The sequence below is a fragment of the Sapajus apella genome, unplaced genomic scaffold (genome assembly GCF_009761245.1).
Source record: "Sapajus apella isolate SASKATOON/1434 unplaced genomic scaffold, GSC_monkey_1.0 scaffold2, whole genome shotgun sequence".
In the NCBI taxonomy this organism is placed as follows: domain Eukaryota; kingdom Metazoa; phylum Chordata; class Mammalia; order Primates; family Cebidae; genus Sapajus; species Sapajus apella.
Genome location: NW_022436942.1, coordinates 7,828,058 through 7,850,757, shown reverse-complemented (window position 1 = coordinate 7,850,757; position 22,700 = coordinate 7,828,058). Strand labels below are relative to the sequence as shown.

Below are 22,700 nucleotides of genomic sequence, written 5' to 3'. Positions count from 1 at the left end.
CTAAGTCTTACTTAACATCTTTGGTTTATTTTTACATTTTGCATTTTCTAGGTCACAAGTCATGTCTTGGCAAAGATGGAGAGCATAAAATAAATAAGTATTTTTTAAAGACTTTGCCATTTCATCGTCATCAAACCAAATTTCTTTATATAAAGAAAAGTTCTTTATCATTTCTTTATCTTTTCTTTTCCCTTATTGTCTACTTCCACTTTATTTCTTCTTTCTCTTCCTCCTTCTCCTCCCCTTCTTTCTCTTTTCCTTCTCTCTGTCTCTTTTTGATATATGTATATTGTATATTTCCAGAAATAGTTCAGTGACGTCTCATATAGATGGACCAGTTTCTTATTGCAACTCAGACTGCAATTGTGATGAAAGGCAATGGGAACCAGTCTGTGGAAACAATGGAATAACTTATATCTCACCTTGTCTAGCAGGTTGCAAATCTTCAAGTGGTAATAAAAAGCCTATAGTGAGTATTAGTTTTTATTTTTCTTTCCTTATTCAAAAGCACAAATTAGATTGAACAATTTCTTATTAAATCATTCTGTAACTAAGGACTCCATTAAAAACATAAAAAAGAAAGTTTCCAATATTATCTGTTATTCTGATGGCTGTGATGTTGTATAGACAAAGTTTTATATAAAAGTCTGCTTAGGGCACAATCAGGTTTTTCTGTTACATGAATTCTAATTGGACATCACCCCACTTTTTTCCTTTGAGATTATAAGACGATGACCTTTTAGAATTTGAATGCGTTTAAGATATCTACGAAGCACCTTATTTGACTGAAGCCTATAATTTTCATTAAGTTGGAATTACTTTATCCTTCAGAATTCAGGAAAATGTCCTGAGTTAACCCATTGTCAGCACTTTCTGTCTTACTATGACAGCAATCAATATGCAATGTTATATACATAATCTGATCTCTTTAGCCCTGGGCTCTGTACCATTTTTACTTTCTAAGAAATTAATCAAGGCTTCATGCTCACTTAACTGCCCTAGTCTTGATTTTCTTTGTTGATTTCCCCAAAGCTGGCGCGTCTACCCAAGATAATGTAAGTATCCTGCTCACCTATTGTCAATATATCTCGTAGAAATGTCATTTCTTTCTTCTTGCAAAACCTTTCTTTCCATGTGAACTATAGTTTTTCTCTAATCTCTTATGTCTATCATTGAGAATGGATTATGGTGTTTCCCGTACCTACAATCCACTCAACATCTCACAAAGTTGTGATGTTTTCCTAGGAACTTTTCTTATTACCAACATTAGTGAAACACCTAGGATTATTGCTGTCTGCCACACCCTTCTGTGTTTTATTTTTAAACATTCTCTATCTAGTCTTGCCCATGGACCTACCAATTGTAATATGGAAGGGCATGTAGAACTTCAAAGAATAAATCATCCTGGGCTTTTTGAAGATAGGCCACAACTTTTAAAAAATTGCACAAATAGGGCCCAAAAATCTCTACTTACAAGCCCACATCTCCGTCATGGTAATAATGACTCTCTTGTGCAGTTATTTCCTTTTCCTTTGCTATTTATTTTTATTTTCAAAAAATAATTCAACACTTATTTTAGGTAAAGGTGGTTACAAATGAAGGTGTGTTAATTTTGTGACAAGCTGAAGTGAAGTTTAAGATACAATCCTTCCCATCCCCCAGATAGTAAGCATAATACCTAATAATTAGTTTTTTAGTACTTGCTCCTCTTTTTCTCTCTCCACTCTAGTAGTCTGTAGTATGTGTTTTTCCTGTCTTTATATTTGTGTATACCTAGTGATTAGCTTCTACTTATAAGTGAGAAAACGTGGTATTTGATTTTCTGTTCCTATGTCGATTCACTTAAGATAATAACCTCCAGCTGCATTTAGGTTGCTGCATTTAATGTCCCTTAGGACATTATTTCATTCATTTTTATGGTCATGTAGTATTCCAGTGTGTATAGCAATGGCAGTAAAAGCCAAAATTGACAAGTTGGATCTTATTAAACTAAAGAGCTTCGGCATAGCAAAAGAAACTGTCATCAGAGTGAACAGGCAACCTACAGAATGGGAGAAAAATTTTGCAATCTAGTCATCTGACAAAGGGCTAATATCCAGAATCTACAAAGAACTTAAAAAAATTTACAAGCAAAAAACAAACAACCCCATCAAAAAGTGGGAAAACTATATGAACAGACACTTCTCAAAAGAAGACATTTATGCAGCCAACAAATATATTTTAAAAAGCTCATTAACACTGGTCATTAGAGAAATCAAAACCACAATGAGATACCATCTCACACCAGTTAGAATGGCAATTATTAAAAAGTCAGGAAACAACAGATGCTGAAGAGGACATAAAGAAATAGAAACACTTTTACACTGTTGGTGGAAGTGGAAATTAGTTCAGCCATTGTGGAAGACAGTGTGGCAATTCCTCAAGGATCTAGAACTAGAAATACCATTTGACCCAGCAACTGCATTACTGAGTATATACCCAAAGGATTATAAATCGTTCTATTATAAAGACACATGCACACTTATGTTTATTGCAGCACTGTTCACAATAGCAAAGACTTGAAAGCAACCCAAATGCCCATCAAAGACAGACTGAATAAGGAAAATGTGGCACATATATACCTGGAATACTATTTAGACATAAATAAGGACGAGTTCATGTCCTTTGCAGGGACATGGATGAAACTGGAAGCCATTATTCTCAGCAAACTAACACAGGAACAGAAAGCCAAACACCACATGTTCTCACTTATATGTGGAAGTTGAGCAATGAGAACACATGGACATAGGGAAGGGAACATCACACACTGGGCCTGTTGTGGAGTGGGGGGGCTAGGGAAGGGATCGCATTAGGAGAAATACCTAATGTAGATGACCGGTTGATGGGTGCAGCAAACCACTATGCCACGTGTATACCTATGTAAAAAGCCTGCATGTTCTGCACACGTATCCCAGAACTTAAAGTATAATTTAAAAAATTAAAAAATTTTAAAAACTATCCCACATTTTAAAATCCAATTCGCTGTTGATGGGCACCCAGGTTGAGTCCATGTCTTTGCTATTGTGAATAGTGCTGTGATGATCATATAAGTAGATGTGTTTTTGGTAGAAGAATTTATTTTTCTTTAGGTATATACCCAGTAATGGGATTGCTGAGTTGAATGGCAGTTCTGTTTAAGTTCTTTGAGAAACCTCAAAACTACTTTCCACAGTGACTGAACTAATTTACATTTCTACCAACATAAGATAAGCATTCTCTTATCTTACGTTGCAGAGGCAGCCTTGCCAGCATTTTTTTTTTAACCTTTTAATAATAGCCATTCTGACTGGTGTCATTATGACTAGTGTGAGATGGTATCTCCTTGGGATTTTACATTTTTCTGGCAATTAATGTTGTTAAACATTTTATGTGTTTGTTAGCTGCTTATATGTCTTCTTTGGAGAAGTGTCAGTTCATGTCCTTTGTCTACTTTTTATTATTGCTTTTTGCTTGTTGAATTGTCCAAGTTTCTTATAGATTCTAGGTATTAGTCCTGTGTTAAAAGCATGATTTGCAAAGGTTTTCTCCCATTTCATAGGTTGTCTTTTCACTCTGTTGATTATTTCTTTTGCTGTGCAGAAGCTCGTTAGTTTAATTACATCTCACCTGTCAATTTTTTGTTGTTGTTGCAATTGCTTCTGAGAACTTGGTCACAAATTGTTTGCCAAAGCCAATATCCAGAATATTTTCTAGGTTTTTTTCAATGGTTTTTATAGTTTTAGGTTTTACACATTAGTCTGTAATACATTTTGAGTAAATTTTTTATATGAAAAGAAGGGGTCCAGTTTAATTTCTCTATATACAGTTAGCCAGTTATTCCAGCACCATTTATTGAATAATGAGTACTTTCCCCATTGACATTTATTTATTTATTTATGCTAACTTCTTTGAAGATCAGATGGTTTTAGTTGTGTGCCTTTATTTGTGAGTTCTCTATTCTGTTATTTTCATCTATGTGTCTGTTTTTGAATTAGTCCTATGCTGTTTGGTTACTACGGCCTTGTAGTATAGTTTATAGTTTGATGTTAGGTAATTTGATGCCTCCCACTTTGTTCTTTATGCTTAGGATTGCTTTGACTATTCAGTCTCTTTTTTCATATTGAATTTTACAATAGTTTTATTCTAATTCAATGAAAAATGATGCTGGTTGTTTGATAAGAATACCATTGAACCTGTTGATTGCTTTGGGCAGTATAAACATTTCAATGATATTTTTTCTACCAATCCATGAGAATAGAAGGTTTTTCCACTGGTTTATGTCACCTATAATTTCTTTCATCAGGGTTTTGTATTAATCCTTGTAGAGATCTTTCACTTCCTTGGTTTAAATGTATTCCCAGGTATTCAATTTATTGTGGTTATTCTAAATGGAACTGCATTCTTGATTTGGGTTTAAATGTTATTGGTATGTAGAAATGCTACTAATTTTTTTCCATTGATTTGTATTCTGAAACTTTATTAAAGTCTGTTGTCAGTTCAAGGTGCCTTTTGGCAGAGTCTTTAGGGTTTTTCAGATATAGAATTATAAGTGCAGAGTGATAATATGGCTTCATTTCTTATTTGTCTGTGTTTTATTTCTTTCTGTTTCCTGATTGATCTGTCTAGGATTTCCAGTACTATGTTGAATAAGAGTGGTGAGAGTGAGCATCCATGCCTTGTTCCTGTTCTTAAGGGGAATGCTTCCAGCTTTTGCCCATCATATATGATGTTAGCTGTAGTTTTATCATAGATGGCTCTTACTATTTTGAGCTATGTTCCTTCAATGTACAGTCTGTTGATGAATTTTATCATAAAGAGATGTTGGATTTTATTGAAAGCTTTTTCTGCATCTATTGAAATGCTCGTATACATTTATTCTAAATTCCATTTATGTAGTGAATAACATTTATTGATTTGTATATGCTAAACCATCCTTACGTCTCAAAAATAAAGTCTATTTAGTTATGATGAATTAACTTTTTGATGTGCTGCTGGATTCTGTTGGCTAGTGTTTTGTTGAAAAATTTTGCATCTATGTTCACCAGGGATATTGGCCTGTTGGTCTGTTGCTGTTGTGTATTTGATAGATTTTGGTATCAGGATGATTCTGGCTTCAACAAAAGTTAGTTAAGAATGAGCTCTTCTTCCTTAATTTTTCAGAATAATTTCAATACAGTAGGTACTTGTTCCTCTTTGTATTTCCAGTAGAATTTGACTATGAATGCTTTTGTTCCAGTGCTTTTATTGATAGGTATTTCCTTTAGTATTGATTCAAATTTGGAACTTTATATTGGTATTCAGGGTTTCAATTACTTCTTTGTTCAATCTTGGATGGTTTTGTGTTTCCAGGAAAGTAAGAATGACCCAATTAATATATGATCCCTCTTTGCACACTAGTGAATGCCTGAAAATGACATAATATTAGAGCCCTAAATAGAACTCTGTCTACCACAAAGACATAATCTTCATAACACTGGCAATGACTATGCCATTTGTGGGACGCTGAAAAGTTTTTATTATTTATTTATTTTTTACTAAATCCTTGATAATGAACTATCACTTCTTAAAATAGTGTTCTTTGTACCAAAGCTCAGTTTTATTGACCAATACCCTTGTTCCATAAAAGATTCTTCTATATTATTCCTAGTGAAAAAGACAGAAATGTAAGTTTGGCAGAACCATAGGCATATAGATTTAAATTCTTCTATAATTCTTCCTTCAGTAATTGGTCTTTAGCATTAATAAGTTCAAGATGAACTTCCCTTAAACTTTAGCCTATATTTAGAACGGAATTTACTAAAACCATCTATCTATATAAACTGTCCAGCTGATTAAAAATCTAAAATCACTTGTTCCTACATTTTCCACTTCTGTGCTATAAATACTAGTGGGGCATTCCATTGTGTTTAACCTCTCTTAGTAATAATATCATCTGTCATTATGTTCTTGGATTTTGTTTATGCCTGCTAAATTAAAATTTTGCTATCTCTATCTGCCTCTACTTTTCCTGGACTCAGTGCCATTCTCATGGGTGACTCCAGTTAAATTTTGATTCCTCCCAAACTGCTATATTATCTAAATTCTTTGGATAATTCCTCTTCAGGGCATGTCTCTGAAACTAAGAGAGTGTCCAAGAGAGTATGTCTTCTGCAGAGACTAAGAGTAAATGGAAAAGAATTATTAAAGAGGATCTATAGTGATAAGAAAATTATATACAGAGTTCTAGACACTAACTTCTTTTTCTTAATTTTAAAATTAAGAATAAACTAAATGTTCATTGTGAATTACATTTTCTTATGTAGAAAGAAGCTATTTTACCTTTTATCTGTTAAGCAACTGTATTTTTAGAATCTTCTTAAACTCTAAATATATTAGTTAGAACAAGTGAGACTTCTTTAAATATAATGCAATGTATTGGCAGCACTGTTCTGTGTTAAAAATTTCTTATGTCGTATTTTATACACAACATTTCAGGTGTTTTATAACTGTAGTTGTTTGGAAGTAACTGGTATCCAGAACAGAAATTACTCAGCCCATTTGGGTGAATGCCCAAGAGAATATGCTTGTACAAGGAAATTTTACCCTTTTGTTGCAATACAAGTCTTTAATTTATTTTTTTCTGCACTTGGAGGTACCTCGTTTATCATGCTGATTGTTAAGTAAGTATGACTTTTAAAAATATTTTCATATGCATAAGACTATGAACACACCTAATGATATACATATTTTTAAATAATATGCTGGGAACAAATTCATATTTTGTCAAATTTTAATTTTCTGAGAATTCATCTTATTAAAATTATTATGAACTCTCAATGCCATAATTAATAATTTTACTTCTAATTCTTCTATTAAGAAGTCCAGATTTCATACTTTCTTCTCTTACTAAGAATCTGAATACATAGACTGACAATTGCCTCAGTTGTAAAAGAATCTCCCTAGGATTCTAAAAGAACCTTCTTGAATTTTGAGTTGCCTTTCATTCTAATGGATCTGTCAGGGGAAATCTATTGATTTGACTAAAATAGAGCATTTGAAAATTAGATATAAATATGTGCTTCATTTGATAATAACATTCCAAAGCTTTTAATTCACTTATAGCATGACTTTTAATCTAGTTTAAAAGCATGAGAAGAATTAAATCCAGCATGAGAAGAATTAATTCCTTTCTTGAGTCAATAGACAAGATACAATGCTTGATGAATATTACATGGTAAATGAAACCAGTAAGATACTTGTTGTCATACAGCTTTCAAAATTACAGGAAAGACTGGTGTGAGATAAATAATCTTAAAATCAAAACACATATTTATAAATTGTTCTGAGTTCTAATCAGGAAAAAGACTGCCCTAAAAAGATTTAAAAGGGAAAGTTAATTTACGATTGAGATGGTGGATTGTGAAGAAGAGGATTCAGAGTATATCCAAAATAAGTAACATTTATTCTAAAGGTCTAAAGAAAAAGCTAAATGAAAGAGTTTCCAGGAGAGCATCTGCATGCTGATGCCTTAACACAGGAAGGAGCTGGTGTGTTTAAGGAATGAAAAGAAGCTGGTAGATTTAAGCATACTGAATGAGAGGTTGTGACACATAAGATTGGAGAGTTAGGAAGGGTGCGGATAATGCATGCCCTACTGGCCAAGTTGATTCAATCACCTAAAACTAATAACATGTAAATAATTGCTCTGAGATCTTAAAAATATACATGTGTTTAAGTATAATGACCTGGGTTAACATCTAATTGTACTTTTAAAACCTACATTCAAAATACTTTTAAAATCACAAGTTCACTGTCTGCCAACAGTATGACATGGTAGAGAAGAAAAAAACAAAAGCGTTTTTAACATTTGTTAACATTAATATAAATCTGTAAATTGAATTTACATTTGTTTAATTTTGATCATAACTGAAAATCTTATCAGATTATTTATACTAAATATTCCACAGATATACCTCCATCTTAATATAAAATGTTGTCTACTCAAAAGGAGAAGCCTTCCATATTTGCCAAATTAGATTCATTAACATATTAAAAATAACCTTAAAATTAAATAACAATTTGCATATCAACATGTTTTAGCTTTTTATTTTAAACTCATAAGAAAGTTTTTAAAAACACTATTTCATCATTGATAACAATATCATATCTATTTCAGAAATTGATTAAATCAGCATTACAACTTGTCAAAAAAATTTAACTCTTGATAGCCTTTGATTTTATTAAAAGAAGCAATTTGTGAACCTGACTATGGAATAAAAATATAAACTTCAGTTTGTTAATGATTTTCTAATGCTTACACTATGAAGCTATTTTTTAAACTAGATTAAATAGGCATAAGGACATTCATTTATTTAACACATATTATGTGTGTCAAGCACAGTTGTATATATTGAGGATGCAACTGTGAACAAAAGTGATAAAACTTTTATTAGCTTTTAGTGGGGGTGGGGAATGAAGAAATGAATATGTGTAGCAGGAAAAACAATAAACAAATAAGTGAGTAAACATATAAAATGGAGTAAGTGTGAAGCACTAGAAAGATAAATAAGAGTTAAGAAAATAGAAAGAAATGAGAAAATAGGTAAGAGATACTAGTACAGATACTGTACAGATACTGTGCATTGGAAGTCCTTTGAGAAAAGACTTGAATGAAGAGACAGAAAATAAAGGTACAAGCCATGCTAAACAGAGATGGAGGAGAAAAAATTCAGGCAAGATAGGACAAAGGTAAATGTCCTGGTGTGGAGCATAGTTAACATGTACAAGGTCTGAAAATGTGCGTGAGGAAGAAAGAAGTAACAAGTGCAGCAAGAGAGCTAGCCTAGTTCAGATCCAACGGGTAATAGGAAAGATGGGAGTTTATTCTAAATGTGTTGAGAAGCCCAAGGGGGTATAAGCATAAGTGTTAGCATTGCACAGATGACTTACATAACTAGAAGATCACACTGGCTGTGCATGGAAAGTGAGTTTTGTGAAAACAACAATGAAGTCAGGGAAAACAGAAAGCTTGAGTTCTTCACAAGATGGAAGCTTGACTGAAGATGGTGATGGTAGGAAAATATGAAGTAAATAAAATGAGGCAGGAGAATTGCTTGAACTCGGGAGATGGAGGTTGAAGTCACCCTAGCCTGGGTGACAGAGTGAGACTCTATCTCAAAACAAACCATAAAAAAAAATTAGAATCATATTTAATACCTTTGTGAGCCACTGTGAAATGAATTCAGAAGTCAATACTAAGAGGAACACTCAGAAAGATATGAATAATGAAAGTTAAATAATCTCCTCTTGAATGTTTGCTGGGTCTATGATAAAATTAAGGAAGAAATTGGTTTAAACATTTCAAGTGAATGAAAATATAAACAAAACACCAAAAACCTCTGAGATACAGCAAAAACACAGCTAAGCAGAAAATTTATAGTGTTAAATGCCTACATCAAAAACATAGAAAGATCTCAAATTAATAACCTAATGTTATGCCTAAAGTAGAAAAACAAGGATAAACTATACTCAAAATTACTACAAAGAAAGAAAGAACAAATATCAGAGCAAAAATAAGTGAATTTCAGACCAGAAAAAACTCAAAAGCTCAATGAAACGGAATTGTTTATTTGAAAACCTAGACAAAAATGGATAAACTGCTACCTAGGGTAACCAAGAAGAAGAGAGAAGATTCAAATAAGCAGAATCAGAAATAATAAAGGTGTCATTACAACTGATACAACAGAAATGAAAGAAATGAAGAAGATCAGCAGAGACTATTATGAGCATCTCTACATTCACAAAATGAAAATACTAGAGGAAATAGATAAAATACTGGAAACATGCAACTTTCTAATTTTGAACATGGTAGAACAAAAATCCTGAACACACAAATAATGAATAGCAAATTGAATTAGTAATAAAAATTCCCCAACAAGAAAAAGCCCAGGAACAGATGGATTCACAGCTGAAATATACCAGATATACAAGGAAGGATCAATACCAATCCTACTAAAACTGTTCCAAAAAATTGAGGAGGAAGTAATCTTTCCCAACTCATTATGTAAAGCAAGCATCGCCCTGATACAATGACATCAAGGACACACACAAAATAGAAAACTACAAACCAATATCCCTGATGAATATATTAAAAAATTATCAATAAAATACTAGCAAATCAAATACAATAGCATATAAGAAAAATTTTATAACATGATCAAGTTGCTTTTATTCTAGGGATGAAAGTTTGGTTCAACATACATGAATCAATAAATGTGATTTGCCACATAGACAAAATTTTAAAACATATAATCAGATAAAATTTAAACAAAAACCACATGATCATCTCAATAGATGCAGAAAAAGTTATTTGATAAAATTTAACATCCCTTGAGTTCATATCCTTTGCAGGGACACGGATTAAGCTGGAAATCCTTATTCTCAGCAAACTGACACAAAAACAGAAAATCAACACTGTGTGTTCTCACTCATAAGTGGGTGTTGAACAATGAGAACATACGGACACAGGGAGGCAAACATCACACACCAGGGCCTGTCACAGGGTGGGGGCTAGGGGAGGGATAGCATTAGGAGAAATACCTAATGTAGATGACGAGGTGATGGATGCAGCAAACCACCATGGCACATGTGTACCTGTGTAACAAACCTGTACATTCTGTATATGTACCCCAGAACTTAAAGTATGATACTAAAGAAAAAGAAAAAAAAAATTAACATCCTTTCATGACAAAAATCCTCAACAATCTAGGCATCAAAGGAACATACCTCAAAATAATAAAAGCTATATATGACAAACCCACTGCCAACATCACACTGAAAGGGAAAAAGTTGAAAGCATTCTCCCAGGACCTGAAACAAGACAACTATGTCTATTTTCACCACTCCTACTGCACATAGTATGGGAAGTTCTAGATAAAGCAATCAGACAATAGAAAGAAGAGGTATCCAAGTTAGAAAAGAAGAAGTCAAATAAACTCTGTTCACTGATGATATGCAACCAAAGCAACAGAAATAGACTAATGGGACTTAAACTAAAAAGTTCCTGCACAGCAATAGAAATAATCAACAGAGTAAATAGACAACTTCCAGGATGGGAAAAAATATTTACAAACAATACATATGACAAAGGGCTAATATTCTTAATCTATAAGAAATACAAAAAGAAAAAAAATATTTAAGATAGGGTACATAATATGACCAGTATTTTTCAAAAGACAGACAAGCAGTCAACAAACATATGACAAAATGCTTAATATTACTAATCATCAGAGAAATGAAAATTAAAACTACAATGAGATTGTATTTTACACCAATCACAACGGCCATTACTAAGAAGTCAAAAAGCTAAATACTGGTAAGAATGCTGAGAAAAAGGAATGCTTATATACTGTTGAGAATACAAACTAGTACAACCTTTAGGAAAAACAATGTGGAGATTTTTCAAATAACTGAAAATAGAACTATCATTTGGCCTGGCAATCCCACTATTGGGTAGCTACTAAAAGGAAAGTAAATCATTTTATGAAAAAGACTCATGCTTATGCACACTTATATAACACTGACTAGACCAATGTCTTCAGAGACATAATAAAGTCTGTTCTGATCACTTTCTCATACAATTTTCATACGTACCCATTAAGCCATCTGGAAACCATGATGCATTGAATAAATAAGGAAATTCTTATCTCTCAAATGTTTGCCTTTTAAAACAATTAAAATATAACTTTATATAATGGAGCCATTCAACTGAGGGCTTAATTCTGTCATAAAGAAAAACAATACAAGAAAAGCTTTAATGTTGTTTCAGTTTGATACTTTAATGACATTTAATGTTTCTTTGCCTTTATTTTATTTCAGAATTGTTCAACCTGAATTGAAATCACTTGCACTGGGTTTCCAGTCAATGGTTATACGAGCACTAGGTATGATGAAAAAATATATATTTACATATATATTAAATTTAAATTATAAATATTCACGTCAAGGCTTAAAGACCAAATGTAATGAATCTTTAATTATGATAGTATATAAAATTAGTATCATTTATATTTCTGTGATAAATAATAAGAGACAGAGTAAAATTGAGTGACCTAAAAAAGAATTTGATTAATTATAGGTTAAGTCAATCTGTTAAGACTAAGGAATTACTGTATTTGTATTGCACTCTTTCAAACACTAAGATAGATCTTTCCTAAATTTTTCATTTTTTCAAAAAAATAAGAATATTTCCTCCTGGTAGGCAGAGTGAAGGGCCTAACTTCTTAACTGAGGCATGATTTAGACAAGGCCTAAAGTAGCTTTGGAAGAGTGGGAATCTGCCCGGGAGTCTGGTCAGGCAATGGTCAAATTGCAATGGAGAAATTGTCTAGGAAGTGTATTTGATGAGAAGGTCACAAATCCTCAAAGTTAAAAAGAAGAAATATAGAAGGAACAGAAGAGAGAAGATGAGACACTGTAGTATTCCAGTGTTTTTTTTTTCTTACAATTCCCTTTTGTGTGTCTTTAATCTCCCAGCCTCTGTACAACCTGGCAGTTTTCTAACTTCAGATTCAATAGATACATCAGTGCTAGAACCTGGGTGGCAGAAGCTGAAAGTAATATCTGGGTTGTTAGTACTCCTTCTAATACATAGAAATGAGCCTATGAGAATGGAGTAAATTTTTTTAGCAATAGAAAATAGAAAAAAAAAAAGAATTTCACCATTCTAATTCTGAGTATCTTATTTTGATGTGTCCAATATGTGGCACAATGGAACCTAAATGCACCTATGGAAAAAATACACAGTTAGTACAAAACTTCCAATTCACAAGCAGTTGTCTTGAATACAATAAATGTGTGAATTGTGGAAGGCTTATATGGTGTATTTACCTGAAAAGTCACTTAGAAAACAGGTTATGAGTTTTTAAATTATAGTAATTAGGATCAAGTTTGTTACTTAAAACAATTAATTACATTTGTTCAAATCAGTGGCATTATGTGGGGAAAATAAATTGTTGGCATATATTTTTCATTTTTCAGAGGGTGGCTGTCATTTTTGAAACCTGAAAATGTCTCATGTATTTCCTCAGTACCAGCTTTTTTTTCAGATACATTAGTCTCAGTCCCTTGTCATTCTAAGATTTCTTACTATGAAAAAATGAGACCGATGAAAAGTAAATGAAATAAGAACATTGTGATATATAAATCACTATCATTTTTTACATGACAAAATAAATTCTAAAAATTATTCACCACAATACAAAAAAAGAACAAAGTAAAGTTATGAATACTTTAGTTCTACCATCTGAATGATAGCTCTCTACTGGCATGTCCCTAAAATTCTTTATCAAACTACCTTTGCCTAGAACCAGGAGTCAATCTCAAAATTCATTACAACAGTAGTAGAAGCAGATGGACATTTATTATATAAACAACATACCTGTCTGTGAAAAGCCTCACATTCTGCAAAATCATTAGCTACAAATAAAAATTAAGGAAAAGACCACTGAAAACTTATGCATCATTGTGATCAGAACACTAACACAAACAAAATTTAGTGTCACATGCCCTAATTTAGACAGCCTAAGCTGCTTCAGGAGGTATTTACAAATGTACCAAATCAATTGGTAGAAAATCGCTGGACTATCAGCTCTAATGACATCAAGAAGTGGGAAGTAGAAGTCTGAGCCCAGAAAAAAGTACAACCTGCCAAGAGCTAAGCATTCCCTGAAGCTCAGCCTATACTTATCTGGGGAGGGAGTTCTGATGAAGCATTCACTTTTAAATTCTCTTAAAATTGTGTTAAAAAAAAAAAAAAAGTCTGCCTTTACAGCAGTTGAGCCAAGATCCTTTTCCTTTCCCCACAAAATTGTAATTCTACTCTATTTCAGCTTTCTTTACCTTAAAAAAAAAAAAATCCCATATTAACCAAGTTATGTTGGTTTGGGTCTTAGAGATTTCTAATAATCTTTATTATTGGGTAGATGCAGGATAAAATAATAAAAGAATCCTCCAAATTTTTAAACTTCTAATTTATCAAAATGTATCAACGTGAAATATCACAAAGTTACATTTAAAATATGTTCCCTGGACTGACAACTTATCTTCTATTACAGGAGGAATTCTAGCTCCAATATATTTTGGAGCTCTAATTGATAGAACATGCATGAAGTGGTCTACCGACAGCTGTGGCACACGTGGATCTTGTAGGATATATAATTCTACATTATTTTCGTAAGTTGTCATAAATATATTTCATTGATTTATTTTTTCTTTGACTATATTAATTCCTAAATAATTTTATTATATAATATTATTTATATTTATTTTTATTATATAATATTAACAATGATAGCTGCCATTTAATGAAAACTTACTTTGAATGCAGTATGGTATCGAGCAATCTGGTATCTCATTTTAGTACTTATAGAAAGTACAGGAAATGAATATTTTCTTCTATTCCATTAAATATGAAGGAACTATGATTCAAGTATAATAACCAACTTGTCAAAAATCACAGGTAATAAAAAATGACTAGGATTTGTATGTGAATCTTTTTTGTTTCTAAAACTCTTCTCATATTAATATATATGGATAAATATACACATGTAAATATAGTCATATTTATATATATTCAATTGCCTCTGACTTCTCTGGGAAAACATAAAATCACTAGCTGGGGCTCTGATCATATGTCAATTAAGAAAAAAACGGAAAATATGTTTCTATGTTACTCTATTCATGGGGAGAGATACTCCATAAGTGATTATGAAGATAACTGCATGGACCTCTGAAAAAACAAAAAGGTGCAATTATACCTTACCTCTTTAAAAAACTAATGTCAAATTCATATATTGACAAATTACACATTTTTAAATGTCAAACTATATGTATTAAAACTCATAGTATAAATTCTTTCAGTTATCTAGGAGGAAGCAGAAATGCGTTTCTAAGTATGACCCAAATACTCAAAAACATAATAGAAAAAAAGATAAAATATTTGTAGAACTCTGCATCATTAAACTTTTAAAAAAGCAAATTCAAAATGGTAGTATAAATTAGGAGAAGAATTTGCAACTTGTAACACAGACACAGGCAAATATCCTAAATATAAAAGGAGCTCTTAGAAATCAGCAAAAACAACACCCAGTGCTGGCAAGGATGCAAAACAACAGGAATTTCCTTTCATTTTTCTTTCATTGCTGGTGGAAATGTAAAAATAGTGGAGCCATGGTAGAAGACAGTCTGGAAGTTTCTTACAAAGCAAAACCTGGGCTTATTATATGGTTAAGTTATCATGCACCTAGGTATTTACCTAAGTTAGATGAATACAAGTCACCACAAAAACCTGCACTTGAATATGAAGAAATGGAAGTAAGCAAGATGTCTTTCAATAGGTGAATGGATAACCAAACTGGGGTACATCCATACAATAGCAAATTACTCATCAATAGAAAGAAGTGACCTGTCAACTTACAAAAAATAAAAAACAAGAAAGAAACTAAATGTATGTAGCTAAGTAAAAGATGGCAGTCTAAAGCTTCTGAGGCCAGATGTGGTGGCTCACGACTGTAATCCCAGCACTTTGGGAGGCCAAGGCAGGCAGATCACGAGGTCAGGAGTTTGAGACCAGACTGACCAACATGGTGAAACATTTTCTCTACTAAAAACAGAGTGTGAACCTGTAATTTCACCTACTCAGGAGGCTGAGGAGAATCGCTTGAACCCAGGAGGTGGAGGTTGCAGCAGTGAGCAAAGATCACCCCACTGCACTGCAGCCTGGCTGACAGAGGGAGACTACATCTCTTGGCCTGGTGCGGTGGCCCAGGACTATAATCCAGGCACTTTGGGAGTCCAAGGTGGGAGGATCAATGAGGCCAGGAGTTTGAGATCAGCCTGGACGACATGGGAAAACCCTGTCTCTACTAAAAATACAAAAACTAGCCAGGCACTTTGGTGCACATCTGTAATCTCAGCTATTTGGGAGGCTGAGGCACAAGAATCCCTTGAACCCAGGAGGCAGAGTTTGCAGTGAACTGAGATCATGCCACTGAACTTCAACCTGGCCGACAGAGCAAGACTCTTTCGCAAAAAAAGAAAAAAAAAATTAAAAACAATTAAAGAAGCTTCTGACTATATTTTTCTAACTGTATGACCTTTTATAAAAGGCCAAACTATGAAGACAATGAAAGATCAGTGGTTGCTAGGAGCTCAGTGAGGAAGAGACAGGGATGAGTAGCTGGAGCACAGGGTGGTGAAATGATTCTATATGATATTATAATGTTTGGTACACATTATATATTTGTCTAGCCTATGGACCCATATCCATACAACTACAAACCACATAAAAAGTGAACTCTAATCTAAAATATGAACTTAATAATAATGCATGAATATTGTTCATCAATTGCAATAAAGGTACCACAGTAATACAAACTGTTAATGATAGGTGAAACTGCATATGTGGGGCGAGGAGTATACACAACTTCTCATACTTTCTGTACAGTTTTTCTGTAAATCTAAAATTTCTGTGAAAAGTATGTTCTATTAAAAAAAATCAAATATCTCCCAAAGAAAATAATTACTAATGGCTACTTACTCAGTTGATTGTTTCTTTTGTTGCATAGAAGCTCTTTAGTATAATTAAGTCTTGTTTATTTTTGTTTTTGTTGTATTTGATTTTAGGCCTAGGCCAATGTCCAGAAGAGTGTATTTTAGTTTTTCTTCTAAGATTTTCATAGTTCATGTCTTGGATTTATACCTTTTATTCATGTTCAGTTAGCTTTTGCATATGGTGAAAGGGAAGTGTTTACTTTTATTCTTTTGCTTATCCCTAGCCAAGTTTCTTAGCACCAATTATGGAATAGGCTGTCATTTTCCCATTGTTTTTTATTTTCAACTTTGTCACAGTTAAGTTGGTTGTAGGTTTGAGGCTTTGTTTGGGATTTCTATTCTGTTCCATTGATCTATGTGTGTATATTTGTATCAGTACGATGCTCTTTTAGTTATGATAGCCTTGTAATATAATTTGAAGTTAGGTAATGTGATGCTTCTGCTTTATTCTTTTGGTTTAGGATGGCTTTGGTTATTCAGGCTCTTTTTGTGTGTGTCGATATGAATTTTAGAATTTTTTTAATTCTGTAAAAAAGATGACATTAGCAACTTAGTAGAAATTGCACTGAACCTGGTAGATTGCTTTGGGTGATATGGTCATTTTAATGTTATTGATTGTTTCAAGCCATGAGCTTGAAATGGTTTTTCCTCTGTGTCATATGTGATTTATTTCATCAGTTTTTTGTGCTTCTTCTTTAAGATAACTTTTACCTCCTAGGTTAAATGTATTCCTAGATATTTTATTTTTTGCAGATGGGATTAAGTTATTGATTTGGTTCTCAGGTTAAACACTATTGGTGTATAGACATATTACTAAATTTCACATATCTATTTTATATTCTTAAACTTTACTGAAGTCATTTATCAGAGCTGGGAGTTTTTAGGTAGAATCTTTAGGGTTTTCTAGGCATGAGATTATGTCTTCAGTAAATAGACATAATTTGGTATCCTCATTTCCTCTTTGGATGCCTTTTATTTCTTTTTCTGGCAGCATTGCTCTGGGTAGGATGTAAGAGTGGTAAGAGTGGACATCCTTGACTTTTTCAGTTCCTAGGGGAAATGCTTTCAACATTTCTGTATCAGTCTATCTTTGAATGGCTATAAAAAACTACCTGAGACTCACTAATTGACAAGAAAAGAGATTTAATAGACTCACAGTTCTGCAAGCTGTACAGTAAGCATAGCTGGTGAGGCCCCAGAAAACTTAAAGTCATGGAGGAAAGTGGAAGGGGAAGCAGGCATATCTTCACAGGGCTGGCAGTAGAACATGACAGAGAGAGAGCAAAGGAGGAGATGTTACACATTTTCAAACAACCGTATCTTGTCGGGACTCTACCACGAGATAGCATTAGGGGGATGGTGCTAAACCGTTAGAAACTACCCCCAGAACCACCCTCTAATGATTCAATCACCTCCAACCATGCTCCACCCCTAACATTGGGAATTACAATTCAGTGTGAGATTAGGTTGGGGACACAGAGCCAAACCATTTCAATTTCCCTTTTCAATATGACTTTGGCTGTAGTTTTCTCATAGATGGCTCATTATTTTAAGGTATGTTTCTTCAGTGTTTAGTGTATTGAGGCTTTTTATCATGAAGCAATGTAAAATTTTATCAAATACATTTTATGTGTCTGTAAAGATATTCACATGGTTTTTGTATTGAATTCTGTTTATATGGCATAAAATATCTATTGATTTGCCTATGTTGAAACATTCTGGCATCCAAAGAATAAAATACACTTTATTGTGATGGTATCTTTTTAATTTACTGCTGCATTTGGTTTGATAGCATTTTGTTAAAGACTTTTGTGTCTATGTTCATAAGGGATATTGGTCTTTAGTTTTCTTTTGTGTGTATGTGCTTGCCAAATTTTGGTATCCGAATGATACTGGTTTTATAGAATGAGTTTGAAAATAATCTGTCCTCCTTAATTGGAATTGTTTTAGTAAGATTAATAACAGCTTTCTTTTGTACATCTGATAAAATTTAGCTGTGAATTTGTCTGGTCCTGGGCTTTTTGGTTTGTTACATATTTTATTACTGAATTAATTTTGTAGCTTGTCTTTGGTCTGTTCAGTATAACAATTTCTTTGTGGTTCAATCTTGGAAGACTGTGTTTCCAGGAATCTATTCATTTCCTCTAGGCTTTCTAATTTGTGTGTGTAGAGATGTTCATGGTATTCTTTAAGAATATTTTATTTCTATGATGTCAACTATAATGTCACTTTTGTTATTCTAATTCTGCTTATTTAAAGCTTATTTTTCTTGATTAATATGGCTAGTGGTCTATCAATTTTGTTTATTTTTCTCGAAGAACCAAGTTTCTGTTTTATTGACCCTTTGTATGTGTTTATTTTTCTCAATTTCATTTTATTCTGCTTTGATATTTATTATTTCTTGTCTTCTGGATTGATTTGTTCTTGTTTTTTCGAATTCCTTTAGGTGTGTTGTTAGGTGGTTATATGAGATCAGTATATTCTTTGATTTAAGTGAAACGGCCCAGTGATTTCACCTTGCCCATTGCCTAGACAGAACTGATATATCAAGACAGAGGAATTGCAATAAAGAAAGAGTAATTTATTCAGAGCTGGCTACACAGAAGACCAGTTTTATTATTACTCAAATTGGTCTCTCTGAAAATTTGAAGACTGGAGTTTTTAAAGATAATTTGGTGGATAGGGGCCCAGTGAGTCAGGAGTTCTGATTGGTCAGGTCAAAGGTGAAATCATAGAAAGTCTATGCTTTATTCTTGTGCTAAGCCAGTTCCTCAATGGGGACCATGGAACCAGATAAGCTAGTTTTTCTATCTGGCTGGAGCAAACTGATCTGTCAAGTTAAGTGTCTGCAAAATGTCTCAACTTCTGATCTTAGGTTTTACAACAGTGATGTTATTCTCAGGAGCAATTTGGATAGGGTCAGAATCTTGGAGCTTTTAGCTACATGGCTCCTAAACCATAATTTCTAATCTTCTGACTAATTTGTTAGTTCTGCAAAGGCAGTCTAGTCCCCAGGAAAGAAGGGGGTTTGTTTTAGAAAAGGGATTTTATTGTTTCCATTTTTCAATCTCTAAAGTATCAACTAAGTTATTCCCAGCATTAGTAGCAAAAGGAATAATTATTTGCCATATACATTCTATTTTAAAATTGGCTTCGTTGAAACTTTGTTCTGTAAGAAATATTGTATTGTCTTTTTAAAGGCTTGAAGTCCCACCATGGGTTTGTGCTATCAAATACCTGCAGGAGTTGGGTAAATTTTTCTCCTCTCAAGGTCCCAAGATAAATTGTGCCAAGAATAAAGGGACATTCTTACCACAGGTCAGGAACACTGTATAGGGAATGCGTAGACAAGGTGTAAGGCCAGCTTTTCCTAGGGGCTCCTATTGGCTCCATAAGTCAACTATTTTTTTAAAGAAAGCATTCCACTCCAGGTAAAGCCTTGGTAAAATAACCACTTATTCCATTTAGTTCCTGTTATAAGAAAAAAGCATATTCTTGTTGCACTTATGCAGGTAAGTATACTGTCATAAGTTAAGAATACTCACAAATGTCTTTTTAAATTCTGGAGAAATTAATTAGAGGAAAAGGAATATGCTCCAAAATTTACTCCCAGGAGTATACTTTACTCAGTTGCTAAAAGTTGTAAACACTCAAAAGAAAAAATTTTACTGACCCTGAGAAACAGATGAATTAGCAATGTTTAACATATCAGCTCTCTGATAGTCCCAAAAGTCTGTGTTTTTTTCCTCTATTCCAATAGCACAATTTCTAAAGTTATTAGAGACCTGCATTCACGAGTACCTGTCAGAGTCCTCTATCTGATCCTAAACTGCCTATCAGAATTTTAGGAATTTCCCATTATTTTGAAACATATACCAATAAGTTATTTATATAAATACAGTCCAAAGAAAGCTAAACACCATTTAATGTTTGGCAATGCTTCCTGTATGGTTTTTGTACTCAATAAAAAAAAATATGGTATTTTTAGACTTTAGTAAATCTAGTATCTAAAAGATTAATTAGGTCAGAAAAAAGACATACTCATAACTTAGAATTTGATTTTGGAAAGTTATCAAATATCAAAGATTCAAAACACTGGATATCACAAAATTGGATCCCAGGTTATTTATTTAGTCAAAGTGGTAACTCAAGACACCTAAAGAAGCCAAATCATGATCCTCAAAGAAGCTAAACCAACTGGGAGAAGGAAGAAGGTGTTGGCAGTTCCTAGAATACTCACAAAATCAGCTTAGAGACAGACATAATTTCCAGGAACTATTTATCCATTGCAATTAAATACATGCACATTGGGTCAGCAGCACCCTGACAGCAGAGACAATACCAGAGTTAGCCCACAGTCCAAGAGAACCAGGTGACGACTTGGGCTGGCTGGATCCATCACCAGAGCAGGACTACTGAACCATGGGCAGGTAGGCACAAGGGCAGTCACAGATGAGATCCCCAGTTTGTAACCACCTAATGGGTTCACCTTGCCCACTGCCTAGACAGAGCATGTTTATCAAGAAAGAGCTTATTTATCAAGACAGAGGATTTGAGTAAGAGTAATTCATGCAGAGCCAGCTGTGCAGGACACCAGAGTTTTATTATTACTCAAATAAATCTCTCTGAGAATTTGAGGATTAGAGTTTTTAAAGATAATTTGGTGGGTTGGGGGGCCAGCGAGTCAAGAGTTCTGATTGGTTCAGAGATGAAATCATAGGGAGTTGATTGTCCTCTTGTACTGAGTCAGTTCCTGGGAGGGGGCCACAGGATAAGATAAGCCAGTTTATTAATCTGGGTGGTGCAAGCTGATCTGTGAAGTTCAGGGTCTGCAAAAATATGCCAAGTACTGATTTAAGGTTTTACAATAGTGATGTTATCCTCAGAAGCAATTTGGGTAGAGTCAGAATCTTGTAGCCTCCAGATGCATTAGCCCTAACCCAATTTCTAATCTTTTGGCTAATTTGTTTATCCTACAAAGGTAGACTGTTTCTCAGAATAGATTTGTTTTGGGAAAGAACTGTTATTGTCTTGATTTTAAATTCTAAGCTGTAAACCAAGTTTCTCCCAGAGTTAGTTTGGCCTACACCCAGAAATGAACAAGAACAGCTTGGAGGATAGAAGCAAGATGGAGTTGGTTATGCTAGATCTCTTTCACTAAGTTATAATTTTGCAGTGACAATTTCATAGGCATTTAGTGCAATAAACTTTCCACTTTCCACTGTTTATACCCTAGAGGTTTTTGAATATTTTGTCTTTATTTTCATTTGTTTAAAACAAAAAATTGTGTTCTATCCTAATTTTGTTATATACCCAAAAGTAATTGGGACCAAGTTATATATTTTTTTGTAATTGTGTAGTTTTGAGAGTTGATCTTGACATTGATTTCTATCTTTATTCCACTGTGGTTTATGAAGATGTTTGTTATAACTTCGATTTAAAAAAAAAAAATTATTGTGACTTGACTTATGACTTAGAAGGTGGTTAGTTTTAGAGAATGTTTCATGAACAGATGAAAAAAAGTATTTTCTCTGATTTTGGGGTGAAGTATTCTGTGGTCAATTTGTAAAGTCTAGTTCAAGTCCAATGTTTCTTTGTTAGCTTTTGGCCTTGATGATGTGCCTAGTGCTGTCAGTCTGGTGTAGAAGCTTATTACTCATTGCATTACTTTGTATCTTTTTGCTTAGGTCTGATAGTATTTATTTTATAAATATGGTTGCTTCAGTATTGAGTGTATATATTTAAATTAGTTAAATCTTATTGAATTGAATGCCTTATCATTATATAACGCACTTCTTTGTTTTTTTAAAAACCTGTTGTTTGTTTAAGGTCTGTTTTATTTGATACAAAGATAGGAATACCTGCTTATTTTTGCTTTCCATTTGAAAGATAGATCTTTCTTCATCCTTTTACTTTGGGTCTATGGGTGTCCTTACATACAAGATGACTTCCTTAAGGGCAGCAGAAGGTTTTCTTTTTTTTTTTTTTTTAAATCCACTTTGCTACTCTATATCCCTTATTTGGAGCATTTAGGCAATTTACATTCAAAGTTAATATTGATATGTGAGATTTTGTACCCCTCATACTGTTGT

At 33.3% G+C, this 22,700-nt stretch overlaps 1 protein-coding gene across 1 annotated transcript in view; it reads left to right on the top strand.

Annotated features, from left to right (window-relative positions):
• Window positions 1-22,700, top strand: part of LOC116557974 (solute carrier organic anion transporter family member 1B1) — a 122,589-nt gene that overhangs the window by 92,545 nt on the left and 7,344 nt on the right. Inside the window, exons 12-15 of the mRNA XM_032287795.1 lie at window positions 304-469; window positions 6,493-6,677; window positions 11,875-11,939; window positions 14,112-14,229. Coding sequence (XP_032143686.1) covers window positions 304-469; window positions 6,493-6,677; window positions 11,875-11,939; window positions 14,112-14,229 — 534 coding nt within the window. The remainder of the gene's footprint in view (window positions 1-303; window positions 470-6,492; window positions 6,678-11,874; window positions 11,940-14,111; window positions 14,230-22,700) is intronic.